The following is a 21628-nucleotide window of genomic DNA, read 5'->3' on the forward strand; positions in this document are numbered from 1 at the left end:
AGACCAACCTGGAGACTGCCTCTTAAATCTGATTCCTCTTCCTTTCTTTCCTTCCTTTTATTTTTTGGCTATGAACTTGTATTTGGGCCTCGGCCTTGTTGTAATATTTGGACGGGTTCCTCTCTTTTTAATTTGATGCTGTTTTGATCTATCCGATTTTGGATTTTGTTTATTTGCATGATAGACGGTTTCTATTGCTTTTTGGAAAACATCAGTCTGTTTCGCCTATAAATACACCTTCTGAGGTCTTTTCTTGCTCATCGGAAATCCTATCAGTGTTGAATCATGGCGAATCCAACTCTTTCACCCTCAAATTCCTGTATCTCGGGTAATGCTGGTATCGATGTTCCAACATTTTCTGATGCAGAGGCGATCGAGAGAGGAATGCATTTTTACCCGAGTATTAGGGTTCCGAGAACTCTTATGTTCCAGGTTTCGAAACGTGAGAGGGATCACCTAGAGAGATTCTTTTCTTCGATTTACGACTGCCATCGCCACTACGAAGCGAGTTTACGACGGATCGAAGCGATGAGATCCAACGTTTTGCACAAGATTGATCTTTTGGAGTCGCATCCGAGAGAATGGGTCGCGAAAAGTTCTATAGGATTTCGGCTATGCCTATGTGTTTGGTTGACTACTGCGACGATCTGGCAAGGGATGGAGTCTCAGGATTGCGGAATGGTAGGGTCCCGGGGATTTTCGAATGTCATGTTTTCGTTCCGGGTTCGGTAAAGCCATTCTTTCTTCGTCCTTCCGCCAGTGATGACGAAGTCGAAGCTGCCAGTCGTTCGCGGATGAGGTATACATGTAATTTAGAGTTTGTCTTGTCCTCTTTTTGAAAAGTTTGGTTTATCTTGACAGATCGTCCTTTCATTTTTCGTGGTTTATGTAGATCGGGGCTTTGCACTGGGGTGAGTGTCGAGATCTACAGTACTACCGGTTGAAAAGGAGGAGGATTGATGCTCGTCTTGACGAACTGCGAATCGAGACTGAAGAGCTGCGATTGAAGCGCAGGAAAACGATGTCGCTTTTGGACGAAATCGAGCAGAGGACGAGGGCGCTTGAGACTAGCCCGGAGGATTGGGAGCGTACTGGGATGCAGCTGCTTTTGCCGATGCCAGATCGCCTTAGAGAAGATACGAGAGAAATTGCTCGTAGTAGGCTTTTAATTTGATGATTTGTATTTTTCCGGTTACGCTGGGATGATAGTGTTATTTTGTGCCTTCTTGGCGAACTATGCTTGTAAGATCATGTATGTAGGCGATTTGTGCCCGTTATTCATTTTTTTTTTTTTTTATGAGGATGTGAGTTCGGTTTATTCGGATTTGTATGAGTTGCGGGACGTCTCCCGGCCTATGTATCATAATCGAACGAACGTAATAATTGGTTAGGAGGTGACTCTGGGCTCCGTAAATAGAGTTGTTCAACTCCTAGCAGTAGTGTGCATAGGCAGGGTACGAGAACATACTCTGGGCTCGGTTTATCCCCTTGATTTATTCCGGACGACCTGCGAAATAGTCTCTGGGTTTGGCTAATTAGTTGCTGTGGAATAAACTTTAAGAGTGGACTTGATCGCTAGATCCTCTGGGTCCGGCTTTGTTCTGTTTTAATTGTTTTTATTAAAATATGATTATGATGGATTTATCAAAAGGAGACGATCATCTGGCCAGGATGTCGTGGATGTTTTGATATCTAGGGTTGGATTTATGCGTGTGTAAGTACACCTACTGCTCACCCCTTTAGATATATATACATGTGTATTTGTGTATATATATATATAGTTGTATATATATTATTTTTATTTATATACATATATATATATATATATATTTTTTTGATTGGACGTGACCTTCTTGGGAAGGTGCGTATTTTACGGTAAACAGAGCCGTTACGTTTCCCAAGGGAAAGTCGACTGTTGTGTCTGATGGGTCATTCAATGGCGCCTGATGGGTCATTCAATGACACCCCCCTTTTTATATTTTGGGGAATTGAATTGCACCCTTCGGGGTAGTATAAATACCCCTGCAAGGAGGGCATTTGTCATTCATTATCATCGTTTTCAAGTTGACAATAAAGAGAGAAAATGTCGGCTTACTACCGAGTAAAGCAATTAAGGCTAGATGATCGAAGAATCGATCGTTACAAAGACTGGGCGGTCCGTTTGAGCATGCACATACGGGGTGCGTTGGAGCTGATTGAGCCCGAACGGGAGCTCAATGAATACCTAGGGGTCGCTGATTTTGCGTATAAGTATCCGAAAGGGGATTTGTATGTTCTGTATTTAAGGCATGAAAGGTTGCCTAGTCTTGAAGACCGTCTTCGGCGGGCGATTGCGCGAGTGAACGTTCATTCGTTGGGTGGTGATGATCTTAACCCTTTGGACGACTTGGGTTTAGTTAGTCTAGAGCGCCGGGGAGAGATAGAGGCCCTTCGGGCAAGGATAGCTTGTCTCTCCGACTATCTATGGGCGTTTTACCGAGTAAAGGAAGTTCGGCGCCAAAAGTCGCAGGCAGAAGGGGCGGAGGCCTTTTTGCTGAGGATGGTGAGGGAAGGGGAACAAGTTCCGCAGAAGGCTCTTAGTACCGCCACGGACGCTCGCGCACACTGGGTGGTGGAAGAGACGAGGGCATGGTTGCCTCGACTGGAGGACGGCGATTTAGATCTTCTTCCAAGGATCGTTATGGATGATCCCTAAGGATGGGGGTCCCTGATTGTAGGCGACTTCCTTCCCATTATGGTTTTTGTTTTTGTTTTTTTTTTCTTTTTTTTTTTACATATGGCCGATGGCGTTTGTGCAATCGGTTCATAGAACGGTCGTTGTATCGAAGGTAGTATAGGATACCTAACGTAATTTCATGTAGATCTGTTATGAATGTCGATGGTACGTCGCAACGTTATGTTATAACAATGGGATTCCCCTTTTATTCCTTTGCCTTTTTGTTTTATTTAAGAATAACAGCTACACCAAATAATTGGTTGCCTACGTACCCTTTCGAGGATCAAGCCGATCGTAGTTCACGTTTACATGTTTTATAGTCGAATTTCCGACTTAGTAGTAATACTTTTTTAAATGGGAGGCGTTCCAAGCGTTCGGGATTTGTTTTCCTTCGAGACAATGTGTGGCCCTTCCCAATGTGCTCCGAGTTTTCCGGCGTTAACCTCTTTAGTGTTTTCGAAAAATTCACGCAGTACGAGATCGCCTTCGTTAAACCGTCTTTCGCGAACTGATCTGTTGTAGAATGTTGCGGTCGCATTTTGATAATTTTGAATCCGTATTAGGACTTGATCTCGTAGTTCTTCGGCAAAGTCGAGTTGATCGTGGAGCATTTGGTCGTTTAATTCTGGATGCTGGATCATCATCGTTCGGCGGAGTGTGGGGCAACCTGCCTCAGATGGAGCCATCGCTTCTACTCCGTATGCGAGAACAAACGGGGAAATGCCGGTAGCTCGCCTTGGGGTTGTTCTATAAGACCATAGGACGCCATCCAACTGATCGGCCCAGAGACCCTTTTGATACCATCAAGGATAGTTTTGTTGGATGCCTCGGCTTGGCCGTTTCCTTGAGGATATCGGGGTGTTAAGGTGCTCAGCCGTATTCCACACTTAGCCAGGAAATGCCTGATGGCTGTGGATGTGAATTGGGATCCATTATCCGTGTGGATCTCGTAAGGCAGTCCGTGTCGGCAGATGACGTTTTTCCAGATAAAATTGGTTACGTCGATGGATTTTACTGTGAAAAAGGCATCGGCCTCGATCCACTTAGTGAAGAAATCGGTGAGGACGAGTTGGAAACGCTTTCCCCTTGATAAAGGGAGGGGTCCGACAAGGTCCATTGCCCATCTCATGAAGGGGTACGGGGCGGTGAGTGCGCTTAGTTGTTTGGGAGGAACATGTTTCATGGGTGCGTGTCGCTGGCATGGTTCACACTTGGCGGTAAAGAAAACACAGTCGGCAAGCATGGTGGGCCACTAGTGTCCGTCTTTTTTTATTTTCAATGCGAGAGATCGTCCGCCAGTGTGGTTTCCTCCTTCCCCTTGGTGGACCTTTTGCATTATTCGATCTGCTTCATCACGATCGACACAGGTTAGGAGGGTGTCGGCGGATGTGCGTCGGTATAATCTGCTGTTGTCAAGGACGTAGCGTGATGCTCGTGCTTTGAGGCGACGTGCTTGCCATCGATCATCAGGTAGTGTTCCATCGGAAATATAGAGTTTGATTGTTGTTTGCCAATCGGAATGGAGGGTTACTGAAGTTGGGTTGGCTGGATCGGTGTCGATCTCCATTGGCTCCGACTCGTCGAGTATGACTGAGACGGGGTTGATAAGGTCTATACTTGGCGAGTCGATTTTTTCGATGGGTATGGTTCAGCGAAGGACCGGGTCAGAACTTGACGCTAGGGCTGCGAGGGCGTCGGCCGTAGAGTTGTCGCTTCGCGGAATTTTTGACAAATTGAAAGTGGCGAACTCGCTAGCCAGTGTTCGAACCAAGCGTTGGTAGGCGATCATTCGATCGCTTTTAGCATCATACTCCCCGCTGAACTGGCTGACGACTAGTTGAGAATCGTAGTAGACCTGGACATCTTGGACGTTGATTCCTTTTGCCAGGCGAAGTCCGGCCAATAGTGCTTCGTATTTCGTCTCATTGTTTGATGCTTTAAATCCGAGTTTGAGACTTTGTTGGAGGATTTCGCCAGTTGGTGATTTGAGGAGTATGCCGACCCCGGATCCGTGTTTATCAGACGAACCGTCAACGTACAGGACCCAACTTTCTATTACCGGTTGATCGTCTAGGAGTTCCGGTGAGAGTTCGGTGATGAAGTCGGCGAGCACTTTTGATTTTAAGCTAGAGCGAGTTCAATAGCCCACTTCGCCATCCGTCCCGACTGGACATGGCTATGAAGGATGGTCCTCTGAGGCTGATCGGTATAAACTACGATGGCCTGAGATTGGAAATACGGTCGCAGTTTTCGGGCGGCAGTCACGACGGCCAGAGCAAGTTTTTCTAGGGTCGGATAGCGAGTTTCTGTATCGTTCAGAGATTTGCTCGTGTAGAACACAGGCTTTTGGTCGCCGCGGTCATCTCAGACGAGAACGCCGCTTATGGCCGAAGTCGAAACTGAGACGTAGAGATACAATGTTTCTCCGTCTTCAGGTTTGACCAGGATTGGGTGACTGGTGAGGTATCTTTTGAGATCGTTAAAGGCGATCTCACAGCGGTCGTCCCAGACAAAATCTTTATTCCCTCGAAGTAGTTGATAAAAGGGAAGACATTTGTCGGTTGACCTCGATATGAATCTATTGAGCGCAGAAATTCGTCTTGTTAGGCGCTGTACCTCTCTTTTGTTCGCTGGCGAAGGTAGTTCGAGAACCGCGGTGATCTGTTTTGGGTTTGCCTCGATTCCTCGCTCGGTGACGATATAGCCAAGGAATTCACCGAATGTACATTTTTCCGGGTAAAGCTTCATTCGATACTTATCGAGGATGTCGAAGCATTCTTCGAGATGGCGAACATGTTCGCTGACGACCAAGGATTTAACTAGCATATCATCAATGTAGACCTCCATAGTTCGGCCTATTTGTTCTGAGAACATTTTGTTAACCAGACGTTGATAAGTCGCGCCGGCATTCTTTAAACCGAAAGGCATGACTTTGTAGCAATAAGTCCCCCTATCCGTGATGAACGAAGTTTTTTCGCGATCTACAATGTTCATCATAATCTGATTGTACCCGGAGAAGGCATCCATGAAAGAGAGAAGTTGATTTCCAGCTGTCGCCTCAACCAGACGATCTATGTGCGGTAGAGCGAAACAGTCCTTTGGGCATACTTTGTTCAAATCAGTGAAATCGACCTAAACCCGCCATTTGCCGTTCTTCTTTTTGACGACCACCGGGTTTGCTAACCAATCGGGGTACTGGACTTCCATGATCAAACCTGCTTTGAGAAGTCGTTCGACCTCATCTTGGACGGCCTTTGCGCGTTCTGAACCAAGTCGCCGTCGTTTCTGTCGAATAGGTTTGAATGTGCGATCGATGTTGAGAGTATGACATGTTACACTGGGATCGACTCCGACCATGTCCTTGGTGGGCCAGGCGAAGGTGGATAATCAAGTTTTGAGGAAAGTGATAAACTCGCCTTTAATGTCATCGTCCAAAGAAACACCTATCCCAACCGTGCGAGAGGGATCTAGGTCGTCGATACAGACTTGGATAATTTTGCATTCCGGAGATTTGATCAGATCATGTCCTGTTTGCTGGAGAATAGGTGTATATTCTCCATCTTGTAATTGCTATGCAAATTCGTACTTTCGTTGTTTCTTCTCGATGATACAACACGTTCTAGCCATCTTCTGGTCGGCGAACAAGGTATGTATTCCTGCGGCAGTTGGAAATTTGACGTAGATATGATAGGTCGAGGGAACAGTCTTCATGGAATATAACCATGGGGATCCGAGTATGGCATTATAGATTGGGGGGCTTCAATGACGACGAACTTGGTGTTCTTCGTGACACCTCCTGCCCTAACAAGGAGTTTGTTGTCGCCTTGGGAAAGTTTGTAATTCCATCATATCCCGTGAGTGTTCGGGGATTTGGTTTGATGTGTTGCTCTGATATTCCCATTCGGGCAAGGGTTTGGAGAGAGATGACGTTGACAGAACTGCCGGTATCAATCAAAACCCGTTCAACGTCGAATTCGCCAATGGTGACTTCGACGACGAGGGCATCGTTATGAGGATGGTGGATTCCTTTGGCATCCTCTGGTGTGAATGTGATTGGATCGGTAGTTTTCGTATCATCATCGAGTGTTTAGATCGTGCAGATCTGACGTGCGCGTTTTTTGAGGGCTCTGACGGAACCGTTGCAGTCGTCGGGTACGGTGAGTATCATGGTGATTCGACCGCATGTTGGCGAATTCGAGCGTTCTGGTCGTTGTCCGCGCATCCGCTTGGGAAGACCAGGGAGATCGTCCTCTTGATGTTCCTCTTCCTGATTGTAGTTGCGTGGACCTCGACCGCCTCGCCCGTTACTACCTCTGCCTCCGCCACGACCCTGGCGATTCCTTTTACCGCGAAATTCTTTAGGTTGAAAAATTGCTTCTACTTCGCCAGACATGTATTCTTCGAGAAGGAAGTTAGAAAGATGTTTGCATTCTTCGGTTGAATGGCCGGAGACGCAGTGGAAAGTGCAATAGAGGTCTTTAGCCGAAGTCTGTTTCTGATCGCCTTTCTCTGCAATAGTGTTTATCAGCCCGTTTTTGGTGTCCTTGGGATCGTAATGTTTTCGAGGTTCATGATATTCGTCACGACCACGCTTTTTAGCTGTTTTTCAGCGATTCGTTCTCGATGCAAGTTTGAGAGCTTCCTCTTCGACGCGGGCGAAACGAGAGACGCGCTGTAAAGCGTCATCCAGATCTTTAGGGACTCTGATTGTTAAATCGTTTCGCACGGGTGAATTGGGTATCAACCCTTTTTCGAAGGCGGCCATGGCTGCATCATCCGGAATGGTTATTTTTGAAAGAACATTTTTGAACTTTGTGAGATGTTGGTTCAAAGTCTCGTCTTCTTCTTGTATGGTGCACCAGAGCTCGGCGCTAGAAGCGCCCGGCTGCAAGAAAATCCGGTAGTACTTGAGGAAAGCAGTGGAAAGTTGGGCGAAATTGTCAACCGAATTTGGTTCCAGGCATGAGAACCAACTCAAAGCGTTTCCGGATAAGCTTTCGACGAATAGTTGGCAATAACCAATATCTCGTTCTTCTTCGGAAAAATGAGCTTTAGAGGCTATGGCCATGAAGGAAGTCATGAAGTGCTTAAGATCTTTGTTACACTCATAGATTGGCAACTTCAACTTGACTTGTGCTATCTTGGCTTGCGTTATTTTCGCTGTAAATGAAGTTCGTTGAGTTTCTTGACCGTCGTCTCTTGGTAATCTGTTCGAGTCGGCTCTTGAAGTATCGACGTTGCGATCCTGGGGTGTAATAGACGGATTGTCGATTGCGGGCAGATCAGGATCGTGCTTTTCGCGACGTCCGGAGACGAGGTTTTCGCCATTGATCGAATCAGAGGGTGTATCCTCAAGAGGAGGAAACATGTTTTGGCCGTAAAGAAGATCGAGGTGTGAAGTTGAAAGGGGGTTTTCTTATGATCGTTCCCCACAGACGGCGCCAATTGTGGAAACAGGATTCACACAAGGGGATTTAACCGTGGTTTGGATAAATCCGATTGAAAGATGATCAGGTTTACAAGATCTAGAAGATGAAGAACCTTGGAGATGAAGAACTAGGGTTTCAATTAGGGTTTATTAGAAAGAGAGAAATTGGTGGATATGAGAGAATTGTGTCTTTTCTGTATTAATGTTTCAATCCAGCAAAATAAGGGACAAACCCCCCTATTTATATGAATTACAAGATATTATTTCCTAATATTATTAGGAAATCTAAACCTATTATGATTAGAAACTTGCTTTCCACGCTTCGTCGGCGATCCATTGGGTCGCGGCCCAACGGCCCATAGTCGAATGGAGATCTGGCCGGTATAATCGTCCGGTTCTTATCCGGTTAAATGTGGTTATGTCGTTGGTACCAAATCATGTACCAACAGTTAATCCTATTTCTATTTGAATTAGATAACTCATAATTCTTCTTAAGCTTTATCTTAAACTTAACCCAACTTGGTTAAGGTATCTTAGGCTTCAAGGTATGTTGAAGCTTATCAAACACTCACCCCCTTAAGCTTCAACTTGGACTCAAACATGTCTTGCACACCTATCAAGCTTCTCATTTTTCTAAACTTGATCTTTGCCAATGCCTTAGTCAAGATATCCGCATTTTTCTCTTCTCTTGGTATATGTTAAACGTTGAAAAGCTCTCTCTCAATACACTCTCATATAAAATGATAATGCTTATGAATGTGTTTGCTTTTATCATAAAATACGGGATTTTTGGTGAGTGATATAGCTGACTTGTTGTCCATATATATGCGAATTTCCTCTGTCTTTTTCCCTGAGATCTCACTAAGAATGACTTGAAGCCAAATCGCTTGACGTGCTGCTTCTGTTAATATCCAAGTGATGAATTTCCCATCCATGCGATGCCGCCAATCCAATCAACAATCATATGGTTTCAAGTCAAGCAACTGGTGAAAATACTTCATCAAAATCAATGCCAGGTTCTTGTATGTATCCCTTAGCAACAAACCTCGCCTTGTATTTGTTTATAATATCATCCACATTTTTCTTAATTTTGAAAATCCACTTATGACCAACCTTTGCTTCACTCGGTTTATCAACTAGAAACCAAGTCTTTTTTTATTGATTGAGGTGTTGAATGGTTCTCCCGCTCTCACCCACCTAGCAGTTGCTAGAGGACGTTTGCAGTTGTTAACGTTTGGCACCAATCATAAAAAACGCTCCGCACTGCTTCGGATCGCTCGAAATCGCTGCATTTCAAAAGCTCATTCCCGCAAGCGTTCGATGGAAAGTATCTAAAAATGGAAAATCTGTAAACTAAATTATATATTATCAAATCCTATATATATTCTCATTAATTTTCAAACAAAAATCATTCTCTCAATTTATTTTTCCAATATTATTAATTATTTATTTTTCACTATAAAATTTATTTGTTTAACATTTGAATAACTATTTAATATTTATATTTAGTAGTTATTTATGTTTTTATTATAATTACGTTTAATTTTAGTATAATTTTTAATAAATATATTTTACTTATTCTTTATTTTTAATAATAAGGTTTTTTATTAGTTATCAATCATATTATTTATCAATCATATTTATTTTTTGCATTTTAGTGGTACTTTGGAAAATTGTCCTTTAATCATCAATTTCATTTTGAGTTGTTTTCGAAAAATAAAACTAAAAATGGTATGTTTGGATTATACTGGTATTTTTTGAAATTGCCGTTAAATCAATTTCGTTTTGAGTTCTAAGTAGGTACTGAGCTACTCTCTCTTTTTTTCTGTCTAGGTACACAAATTGCATTGTGGCGAGTAAAGATTATGATGACGATGAGACGAGAACTTACCCAATTGAACTGAAGCAATTTATGGTGTATAGGGAAGACGAACCGAGCAGAAACTTTTACTACACGGAAGATATTGGAGATCTATGCATCTTCCTTGGCGATAGTGAATCCTTCTGTGTCTCAGCAAGCATGTACCCTGGACTCACGCCTAACTCCATCTATTACGTTCATTACTCTGGAGTTGGTAGGTACTCTATAAACTCTGCCAAGATCTGTCACATTGGCAGTTCAGTGGCTCTCAGTGGATTTCACCCTGCTGATCCTCCCATTGCTTAGGTTTTTTTTATCATCTGTTCTTTTAGTGAATGCTTTATATACACACACACTAAGGTGGACTCTAAATATATGAATTAGCTCAGTTCAGTGTCGTGGAGCGAGTTGTTACCATTGGATGGGAAACGAACGAGAACGATCTTACATTGCTAATTTTAACGAAATTTATGAAATGAAACATCAGCTCGCATACATTATTGTAACATGAAACAATGTAGTATATATGTTTATAAATTTGTGTGAATTCACTAGTGAAATGGGAACATATCTATGCGTCAATCGGAAACATCTGTGTCAATCAAGCATTGCCGTCTTTGAATCAAAACTAATTTTATCAGTGCTTTCAATAGTAATGCTGCTTTTAGTATGCAGAAATGTTACATAGAGAGAGTATCATCATCCTACCGGTAAGAATTCGCAATTATAACCATGAACATGACAGCAGGTAACACCGAGAATGTAGTTCTTATATATATATACATTCGCTGTTTAACTCTTACTCTTAAGCGGGTTTCAAGAATCAGCAATCATCTTAGGTGATTCGCCTACGACTTGTTCTTCCTTGTTTCTTTGTACGTCTTTTTCCACTGGAATTGGGTTACAATGGATCGTGTGTGACACTGGTTTCTCTAGCTGGAACAGCCTACAACCCCCAAGAACAACAAGCTTAACAAACTAAGGGAACATAAGCTTACTCGTAAAGTGGTGACTCGTGTTCCAACTAACGGTATGCCCCCATTTTAGGATATCTTTTCAAGCTTTTTTTGTCTTTGGTAATTACTAATTAGCATGCAAGATGAAACATATAGTTTCCACTAGTGTATCCATTCTGATGTGGATTTTTAATGGAGCAGGAAGAAATTCACTATGAAATTGGCGATAAGGGAAATAGGATTGCTTACGGATGCTTGCACAAGGTTGGGCACTGAACAGTTAGTGCGTACTTGCAAGTGGATAGCTCAGTGATCGAAGTGATCATTGCCCTGGTTTCTGCGCATACAAACCTAACCTGCGTAGAGAAATTTCAAGTATAATAAAATCGTAATGCAATGAGTCGAATGCAATGCAGAAAACTAGATTAGATACCTCGACTTCTCGAGGTGATCCAGTAAGATCACAGGTGGTCCCATTGGTGTATACATGAGAGTGATACCTGCAACAACAAAACCATAAGAGATTAGCTGAGATATATCTTTTGCTGCTATAATAAAGGTTATGTAAAACCTCAGCTTATACCTCTGAGATGCATCAGAAGCATCAGATACAGTTTGGTTAAAACCCGCAGTTGCCTCTGGGTCAAAAGTACCCAGTAAAAACTCTTGAACAATCTGAAGTGGTAGGATACAAGGGCCATAGGCATTAGACAGTGAGTGAGTGAGTGATTGTAGGATAAAAAGAAGAGAAACAAGTGATAAAGATAGAGAGAAATCAGAAAAAGCAAACCTTGTTTTCGTCATCAGTGTGTACTTGCCGTACATATTTCTCATGACAAAACTCATAAGACCACCAACCCTCTTGCTGCTCATATCCAAGGAAAGATTTAGTGCTAAGAAATTTTTGTTAATTAGTGAACTAGTTTTAGAAAATACTTACTCTAACAATGCATTTCTCAAGTGACTGAAGCAATTCATCAGGAGTCCTTAGCTTCACCTGTTTGTGTGTATCCATCATCACAGTACTAATATTCTGCTGACTAGAAGTCCATCCACTTGTTGCCTTTTCCTCCTTTGGTAAGTAACATAAAAATCTACCCCCATGCTTATCCATCATAACCATAGATTCCAAATTCTCACCCTATTAAAAACAATAATAGACTTCAAAACGCCGAAAAAGACCACAGAGGATCTCTATGTAACAACTATATACTCATTGTAACTAATGTCAAACTGCAAAAATAAGCTTCAAATGAATTAAAAAAATGTGATTAAAACGCCAATGCTTATCCATCATAACCATGGACTCTTGATTCAAAACGAAAAAATCAAAGAGGATCTCTATGTTACAACTAACTCTACACATTGTAACTGACTTCAAAGTGCACTCAAAAGCTTCAAAATGATCTAATTTGTGGTAAGAATCGCTCAAGCTTATTAACCATTACCATAGATTCCAGATTATGACCCTATAAACAACAATGTTAAAGATTCAAGAACGACAAAGTCAAAGAGGATCTCTATGTTAACGCTATATCTACTCACTGTAACTGATGTCAAAACTGCAAAAGTAAGCTTCAAATGAATCTTAATTGTGACTAAAAACGCCAAATCTTATCAACCATAATCATAGATTCCAGGTTATGACCCTATAAACAACAATACTAGAGATTCAAAATGAGGATCTCAATCTTATAACTATCTCTACTCATTGTAACTCAGTTCAAAGAACCAAACTAAGCTTCAAAATTATCTAATTTGTGGTAAGAACCCCCAAGCTTATCAACCATGACCATAGGTTCCATATTATGACCCTTTAAACAACACTACTAGAGAACCAAAACACCAAAATTTCAGATATTACAGCTATTTATACTCACTGTAACTCTAAATTGTGTTAAAAACCACCAAGCTTATCCACCATAACCATAGATTCCAGATTCCAGATTCTCAGCTTCATACAATGAGAATCATAATACAAAAATCACATAGGAACTCTATGTAACAACTATCTCTAATCACTATACCTAAGATCACAATTCAAATCTCAAGATTTGAGTTATTACCGGGTGAAAAGGTGAATCTTCAGGAAGGAACTCAATCTTGTACTTTGGTTCACGATTGTTTCTGCTGAATGTTCCAACTACACATAAGAAAAACATTGAATCAAAGCTTGAAGAGGCAAAACTCGAAATTTGATTGATGAAGTGATATAGACCTAGATGAGCTGGGAAGATCTGATCGGACCGGACATAGGAGATTGAAGACACTGCGACTATTACAAGACATAACACGATTCGCTTGATTCTCATTTTCCTTGTTAAGCTAAATTACCACCGGACGGTTACAGGCGACGGCGAAGTAGACGTAGACGATGAGATCGCTCGTCGCTTGTTATTTCGCTGCGGCGATGGTGTGTAATTAGAACGTCCACGTAGTTCATCCAATTAGAATTCGACACGTAGGTTATATAACCGAAATAAAATGTAATTTTGTTGGTTATCATTGTCGGAAGGAAATTTTACTAAACCAGGACTCATTGTACTGTGTTCTCGCTGAAAACCGGTTTAATTATCGGAAAATAAAAATGAGAAAAATATCATTAAATACGTGAACCGTAAACCATCAACTTTCACGCAGGCCATTTAAATCATATAAAGACATTAACTTACCGTTTAAAATAGGGAAAATTCTCAAAAAAACGTGACATATTTAATATTTGCCAGAAAAATACATGAATATTTTTCGTTGCCAGAAAAATACGCAAACTAATTTATAGATGATAAAAAATTCGTGAACTATTTCGATTTTCCAGTTTCCCACATATTATGGTCACGATTTTCAACAAAACTAAGACAACATTAAACATTGTTACTATTACAATTTCGTGAAGAAGTTTCGTTCTTATCGTAGTCATAATCATAACAATATCTCTCTTTCTTTATATTTTAGCTTTATCTTTCATCTTTGTTTTCTTATAGTTAAGTTTTTGTTATGATTAGAAATTTAAGAAAAATGAAAAATAGGCAAACGATGTTTATGATTATGTTAGTTTTGTTGAATATTGTGATCATTATATGTGGGAAACTGGAAAATCGAAATAGTTCACGTATTTTTTTATCATCTATAAATTAGTTTACGTATTTTTCTGACAACGAAAAAAGTTCATATATTTTTCTGGCAAATATTAAATAATTCATGTTTTTTTGGGAAATTTTCCCGTTTAAAATATGAAACAAAATTAACCAAGCCAAAACCAATATGTCGTAAGTCCGATAACGGAGTAATTAACATATATTAGTTAGGCGTTAATCTTTGTATCATCTCGGATTGGCCTAATATCATCTCCAAAATGATACAAAGATGAACACCTAACTAACACCTGTTAATTGTTCAGTTATCGGATTTAAGGACTAACACCCGTTAATTGCTCCTTTGTATCATCATAGAAGTTGATGGTTTAATTGGTCAAAATGACTCGGTTCATGCATTTAAAGATATTTTTCCTAAATAAAAATACCGTATTTATTTTTGAGTTATTGGCATTCAGAACCACTTTATGTATATGGTGTACTTTTAGTCATGTTAGACTAACAAGAATGTTTTACTTATTCAACACCCTCTTTTTCATTCCACATCAGCTTCTCTCACTTCCACCTAATCATTCAACACATATTCTAATTTTAACCTTTACAATGGTTTTGTTTAGTTAAATTCAACACTTGACCCCACTTTTTATTTCATATATTTTAATTTTTTTTTTGTTTTTTTTTTGTTTTTTTTGTTTATATGATTATATATTAATAACGATTAGCGAATATAATTTAAAAAAAATAATTAAAAGTTAAACGTTTTTCTTATTTTATATTCTTAATTTTTTTAAATAATATACAAAATAAATAGATTTCCATTATGAAAACAATTAAGTTACATAAAACGTAGAAAAATAATCGAATTGATAAAACAATTTTAGGGTATGGTGTCATTTTTTATGACGATAATACCCTTCGGTTGAGATGCTTTGGAGAAAAATAATCAAATTGATAAAACAATTTTGCTTAAATTATTAATTTTTTTAAATCAGTTTCTCCCTTCTTGTGTCTTCCTTTCTCCTCCTTTTACTCTTTTCTTTGTTGTTCTCATCTTAGAGTGTCATTTTGTGTATATAATATCAAAAAGTATCTATTTATTTTTATATAATACGTTATGATTATATTTTCTTTACATTTTAATATGCATATTGCTATAGTTTTGATAAATTTTTATTTTATACACTATTCATTTGTAGTTGAACATTTTTTCATTGATACATGGATTGTCAATTGCACTATAGTTTATAGCTATTTACTAGGTTTAGTCATATAAAAAATATCAAAACTTATTTAATCAAAGAATTTGTGTTTTGATAAACAAGCCACAAACCATAAACTCTATACTTTAAATCTTAGAGCTTAAACCCTAAATCATATACCGTAAACCAAAAACCCAAAACTCTAACTTTAAACACTAAACTTAGATGACAAAAAAAAAACACTAAACTCTATACATTAAACATGAATCTAAAACCTTAAACCTTGTCCAATTAAATTTAACCGTAAAACCAAAACCATAAATCATACATTACATTCTAGCCTATAAACATTTTAATGAACATCCCAGAATATCCACGTTATAGTAACCACATGGATATATATGGTCAACGTGTCTAGGTGAAAAGAGAAAACATTGGAAAATGATCATTGATAAGTGGATACTCAATTATAGTATTGTGTAACAACCCCGCGACATGACATCCTTATAGCGCTGCAGCGTATCGACCCTAACCTCTCATGTGGGCCCAATCTGCACAACCCTCTGGCCCGCATCTCTCTGGCCCACCAGGTATGTTATTGGTGCGTCTGACATTCCTCGAACCCAAGTCCTCACCTTTTAACAACCTTCCCACATGACAAGCTGTTACCAATTGAAAAGACCAAACCAGTTTTTTTTTTTTAATTCATTAATTAAAAGTCTCATACCCACTAATTAATCTAACCGAATTAACTTAACAATAAACCATCATGCACACCGGAAACATATTAAACCAACACCATTTAATCATAATATTAATAAACCAATTATTTAATAACCATAATTTACATCAGCAACCTAGCATGTCTCTAAACCATGTTCCAACAACAATTAAACATATCCATAAACATAACCACCGAGACCCTAGATCATCTTCCTCTCCTCGCCATGATTCCACGGATCACACTAAACAAATCCAGCCATCCAAATCAATCAAACACACATAAGAAGGGTTAAACATGCTTAGATTAGCCACAGTCACGCACTCACCTTGATATGGATTGAAAGAAGGACAAAATAAAGAGGAACAGAAAGAACAAGACCCTCCTTACACCACCAGCCACGAATCCAACCCTCTCCTTGCTAGAACTCACCAGAATTAGCCACATACACCTCCAGAAACCCTCACAATCCACTTCTTAAGCTTTAGGAGCAACCAACTCACAACCCTCTCACTCTCTTTTGTTTTTAAGAAGCGACAAAAGCCAAAAGTGAGAAATAAAGGCTGCTTCAACGAGTTTAAAGTCGTGCCTGGGCTTTCTCCAAACAATTCCAATTAAACCGACGGTTTGAAAGCTAAACCGTCTAACCCAATTTTGTTGGTGGCGATCGACACCCAACACTGGTGTCGGTCGATACCACCAAAATTTCAGACACGGGTGTTACAATTCTCCCCCACTAACATGGATTCGTCTTCGAATTCCTTTAACACCGTCCATCAGCCTAGGAGTCCATGCAACCAACTTCATAGTCCGCACTCCTACAGCTGACTCCTCTGAGGCCCCTATCTAATCAATATACTCACGTTTCTGACCCTATTTGCTCATATTCACCCACTTCCCCCGTCCACAGGTCGCAACCTATGAATCATATCGGCTCGTCCTCAGGCCTTTGCCTTAGACTACGGTATCCAGGAAGTCTCACCACTCCCTCCGCTCTCAGGTCGCAACCTTCAAGTCATACCGACTCACTCTTAGGCCACCAGCCTTCAAGCTACGGTATACGGGAAGTCTCACCACTCTCCTCGCTCCTAGGTCGCAACCTTCAAGTTATACCGGCTCACTATTAGGCCTCCAGCCTTCAAGCTACGGTATCCAGGAAGTATCACACTCGCTCTCGGGTCGTCACCCTTAAGCGTGCTCTCGAATCGTCATCCGAGACTATCACATAACACCCGAGCAAATAAGTATAACGCCCCCGAACATATCTCAAGGTTAGATATACCTCTCGTGGTTCCCCTATAGCATTGCAATGCTATACTAACCACAATCCTGAAACTTTCTAAAAATAGAATCGTCAAACCCGACACTTTCTATTTTTAGAAACTCACACATAATTCTCTTTCACAAGACACCAACAAGTCAAAAATCACCAAAACATAAAACTTACCATGGAGTCTCATTGAAGGCTCGAGAGGATAATCTAGGTCTCCATGCTCACACAATTGATTAAACACACAAATCAATCAGCATGCAATCCACATCATCATTTCTCATCAACAAAATTCACATATCACATTAAAAATCACCAATTTACACCCGCCCTAGAACCGTAAGGGCTCTGATACCAAATTGAAAAGACCCGACCAGTTTTTTTTATTTTCAATTCATTAATTAATAGTCCCATACCCACTAATTAATATAACTAAATTAACTCAACAGTAAACCATCATGCACACCGAAAACATATTAAACCAACACCATTTAATCATAATATTAATTAACCAATTATTCAATAACCACAATTTACACCAGCAACCTATCATGCCTCTAAACCATGTTCCAACAATAACTAAACATATTCATAAACATAACTACCGAGACCCTAGATCATCCTCCTCTCCTCGCCATGATTCTACAGATCACACTAAATAAATCCAGCCATCCAAATCAATCAAACACACATAAGAAGGGTTAAACATGCTTAGATCAGCCATAGTCACGCACTCACCTTGATATGGATTGAAAGAAGGACAAAACAAAGAGGAACAGAAAGAACAAGACCCTCCTTGCACCACCAGCCACAAATCCAACCCTCTCCTTGCTAGAACTCACCAGAACTAGCCACATACACCTCCAGAAACCCTCACAATCCACTTCTTAAGCTTTAGGAACAACCAGCTCACAACCCTCTCTCTCTCTCTCTTTTGTTTTTAAGAAGCGACAAAAGCCAAAAGTGAGAAATAAAGGCTGCTTTTACGAGTTTAAAGTCGTGCCTAGGGTTTTTCCAATCAATTTCAAATAAATCGACGGTTTAAAAGCTAAACTGTGTAATCCAATTTTGTTGTTGTCGATCGACACCCAACACTGGTGTCGGTCGACACCACCATAATTTCAGACACGGGTGTTACATTTGTTAATAGATACTTACTTCTGTTTAATCGTATAAAAAACATATAAAAAAACTATTTCATCAAGAATTTGTAGGTGGTATATAATTCATAATTAACTATCAAATTAAGATTTATTAAAAATCAATAAGTTTTATTTAGTTCAAAGCAATCTTATCTATTACACAATATCCACGAAAAATTGAACTAAAAGGACAAAATTTTGTGGATACAATACTGAAATAATATTTTATTCCTCCATTATGCACTCTAGTTTCTTACAACATGAAGTCCATTACTCATATTGATTAAATAGCTTCCTATGGACTTGAAACTTAAATAAAATAAAATAAAAACCTAAACCCGAAACTATATAAGTTAGGGTATAAGATTTAGGTTTTAAGGTATAGGATTTGGGTTTATGTTCTCTTGTTGTAGTTTTGAGTTCATAGGAAACTTTTGAGTTTATAATAGTAAAGAACTTCATGTTCTTGAATTAGGGATTTACTAAGATAATAGTAAGGAACTCGAAACTACACCAAGAGAACATAAATCCTAAATCTTATACCTTAAAACCTAAATCTTATACCCTAAAAACTATATGGTTTAGGGTTTAGGTTTTTATTTAATTTTATTTTAGTTTCAAGTCCATAGAAAACTAATGAGTCAATAAGAGTAATGAATTTCGTGTTGTAAGAATCTAGAGTATGTAGTGGAGGAAGATAATATTATTTCAGTATTGATAATGGTGAACAAAAAATGGTATCCATAAAATTTTTGTGGATATTGTGGAAGAGATAAGATTGTTTTAACATGTATAAATATTATTGACCTCGGAATAATTATTTATTTGATAGTTTACTATGAACTATTTACCGCCCATAGATTATTTGATGAAATAGTTTTTGATATGTTTTTTATCCAACTAAACATAAGTAAGTATTTACTAATAATACTGTAATTGATTATACACATATTAATGAACAATTGGTAAACTATAAATGGATAGTATATAATATAATATTTCATCTAATATATATTAATATGCATCTTAAAATGTACAGAAAAATAATCATAATTTATTATATGTAAGTAAATATACAATTTTTAATCATAATAACCTACCTAAAATGATAATAACAAAAGAAAGAATAAAAAAAAGTGAGAGAGAGGAAGAGAGATGAGAGACGAGAGAAAGGTGAAGAAGTGTAGAAATATGGTGAAAGGTGTTTGAGGACTGAATAGTCATTTAGTAAGCTGAAAATATACCTATAGGAAGAAGTGGGTTTTTGTGTGATAAAGTTTTGGAATAGTAGGTTATAGTGCTATTTTTCTATAATATATTAATAAACACACGACATATTAAAACACACAAACTTAATTAGTACAATCAACTTAATTCAAAAACAATAAAGCTTTTAAATCACACAGTAAAAGACAAATAACTTAATTAGTACAATAAATTCAATTCAAAAACAATAAAACTTAAAATCACACATAAATTAACTACCAAATTTTGTCAATATGTGTTTTACTAAATCTGCTTGCAACTCATGATTTACGTTTGAACCACGTAACTCAGATCTAGCACGCACATGATTTGCAAATGCAGGTAGCACCTCGGTCGAGAATGGTTGTGGTGTACTAGACCCACTTTCTTCAGATTGATCATAATCGGTCCAATGTTGAGCATATGTATCTCATTCATCCTCAACAATCATATTATGCAATATGATACATGACCTCATGATGATAGCCAAATCATCTATGTCCCACATGCGAGCTGGTTCATGAATTATTTTAAATCGAGCCTGCAACACTTCAAATGCATGTTCAATATCCTTCTGACATCCCTCTTGACATTGTGCAAATAGCTTGTATGGTTCACTCTGAGGAAGTCTAATTGACTTGACGAAAGTGGGATAAGAATGATAGCTTCCATCAGCTAGATAATATGCCATATTGTACGAACGTTGGTTCACAAAGAAGTTCACTCTTGGAGTATTTCCTTGTTCAACATCATCAAACACTAGTGAACGATCTAAAACATTTATATTGTTCAATGTGCCTGGAAACCCGAAAAATGCATGACAGATCCAAAGATCATGAGATGCAACTGCTTCAAGAATAACAGTAGTGGTTCCCTTATCACCTCGGGTATATTGACTTTCCCACGCCGTTAGACAATTTTTCCATTCCCAAGGCATGCAATCAATACTCCCAATCATCCCTGGAAATCCCCTCATCTTGCTAACATGTAGAATTCTTTGTAGGTCATCTTGAGTTGGAATTCTAAGATATACTTTCTCATACAATTGTATGATTCCTTTACAGAATCTTCGCAAGCACTCCAATGATGTAGTACCTTCTATTTTGATGTATTCATCGACAGCGTCAGCCGCAACACCATATGCTAACATTTGCATGGCTGTGGTACATTTAGCTAATGGAGATATACCTTCTTTGTTGGCTGCATCAACTCGATGAGTGAATTATTTTTCACTGCTTGATAGGTCCCCAACGATCCGAAGAAAAACATTTTTTTGCATCCGAAATCTCCGACAAAACATTGCATCGCCATATGTAGGTTGATCGGCAAAATAGTCTTCAATCAATCGTTGGTTTGCGGCTACATGATCTCTCTTTGATTTCAGACTGCCTTTTGCAAGCTTCAATATCAAAAGGAAAATCAGATGGATCCATTAATTTTTTTTTAGTAGGATGAGATTTGTGGTATTGTGGTACATTAATGAAAGATAGAGTCCTCATATATAAGTAATTGAGTGGTTGAAACCATTAGATTACGAAGCTGAAAATCCAAAACTCACGGATAAGGATTGGGTTGGATTGGATTCGATGTGATTCTCTCACAAGAAAGCCACAATTAGTCACATATTTTATTGTCGGAGAAAGAGCCAAATACACATTATTAAAACAGAAAGAGCCAAACATTATTAAAAGCGCAAGAAACATACACAAATTATTGATAAAGAAACAGACAAACACATTATTAAAGCAAAAGAAACATACACACATTATTAAAGCATAAGGAAACAAATTACAAACAGACAAGTGAAAACAGTTAATTTCCAAATAGATCGTCGCTCAACTTCACCATCAGTTTTTGTCATCGAGATATTCTTTCTGACCTAACTTCAAAAACATCTTCATCTTCTTAGATTCAGTTCTTTCTTTCATTAATTTGTTCGCCTCCTCTTGCCTCCACTCTTCAGTGACCACTTCCAAAGCTGCGCTTTTGCCTTTTTAT

The 21628-nt window shown here is 39.0% G+C and overlaps 2 protein-coding genes across 2 annotated transcripts; both read right to left on the reverse strand.

The window, feature by feature from the left end:
* Nucleotides 1-10602: 10602 nt before the first annotated feature.
* LOC17877968 (protein OS-9 homolog) lies at nt 10603-13367 on the reverse strand. Its single transcript, XM_023778776.1, has 8 exons — nt 13180-13367; nt 13028-13104; nt 11902-12102; nt 11752-11826; nt 11545-11636; nt 11395-11461; nt 11211-11317; nt 10603-10951 (listed from the first exon to the last, which is right to left on the reverse strand). Exons 1-8 carry the CDS (start codon nt 13271-13273, stop codon nt 10822-10824), a joined length of 843 nt encoding a protein of 280 aa, XP_023634544.1. The 5' UTR covers nt 13274-13367; the 3' UTR covers nt 10603-10821.
* A 6565-nt stretch (nt 13368-19932) lies between these two features.
* Nucleotides 19933-21077, reverse strand: LOC111829625. Its single transcript, XM_023779271.1, has one exon. The coding sequence runs from the start codon at nt 20784-20786 to the stop codon at nt 20061-20063; it is 726 nt and encodes a 241-aa protein (XP_023635039.1). The 5' UTR covers nt 20787-21077; the 3' UTR covers nt 19933-20060.
* Between the last annotated feature and the right edge of the window lie 551 nt (nt 21078-21628).

This window comes from Capsella rubella, unplaced genomic scaffold, assembly GCF_000375325.1.
Source record: "Capsella rubella cultivar Monte Gargano unplaced genomic scaffold, Caprub1_0 scaffold_7, whole genome shotgun sequence".
NCBI lineage: Eukaryota > Viridiplantae > Streptophyta > Magnoliopsida > Brassicales > Brassicaceae > Capsella > Capsella rubella.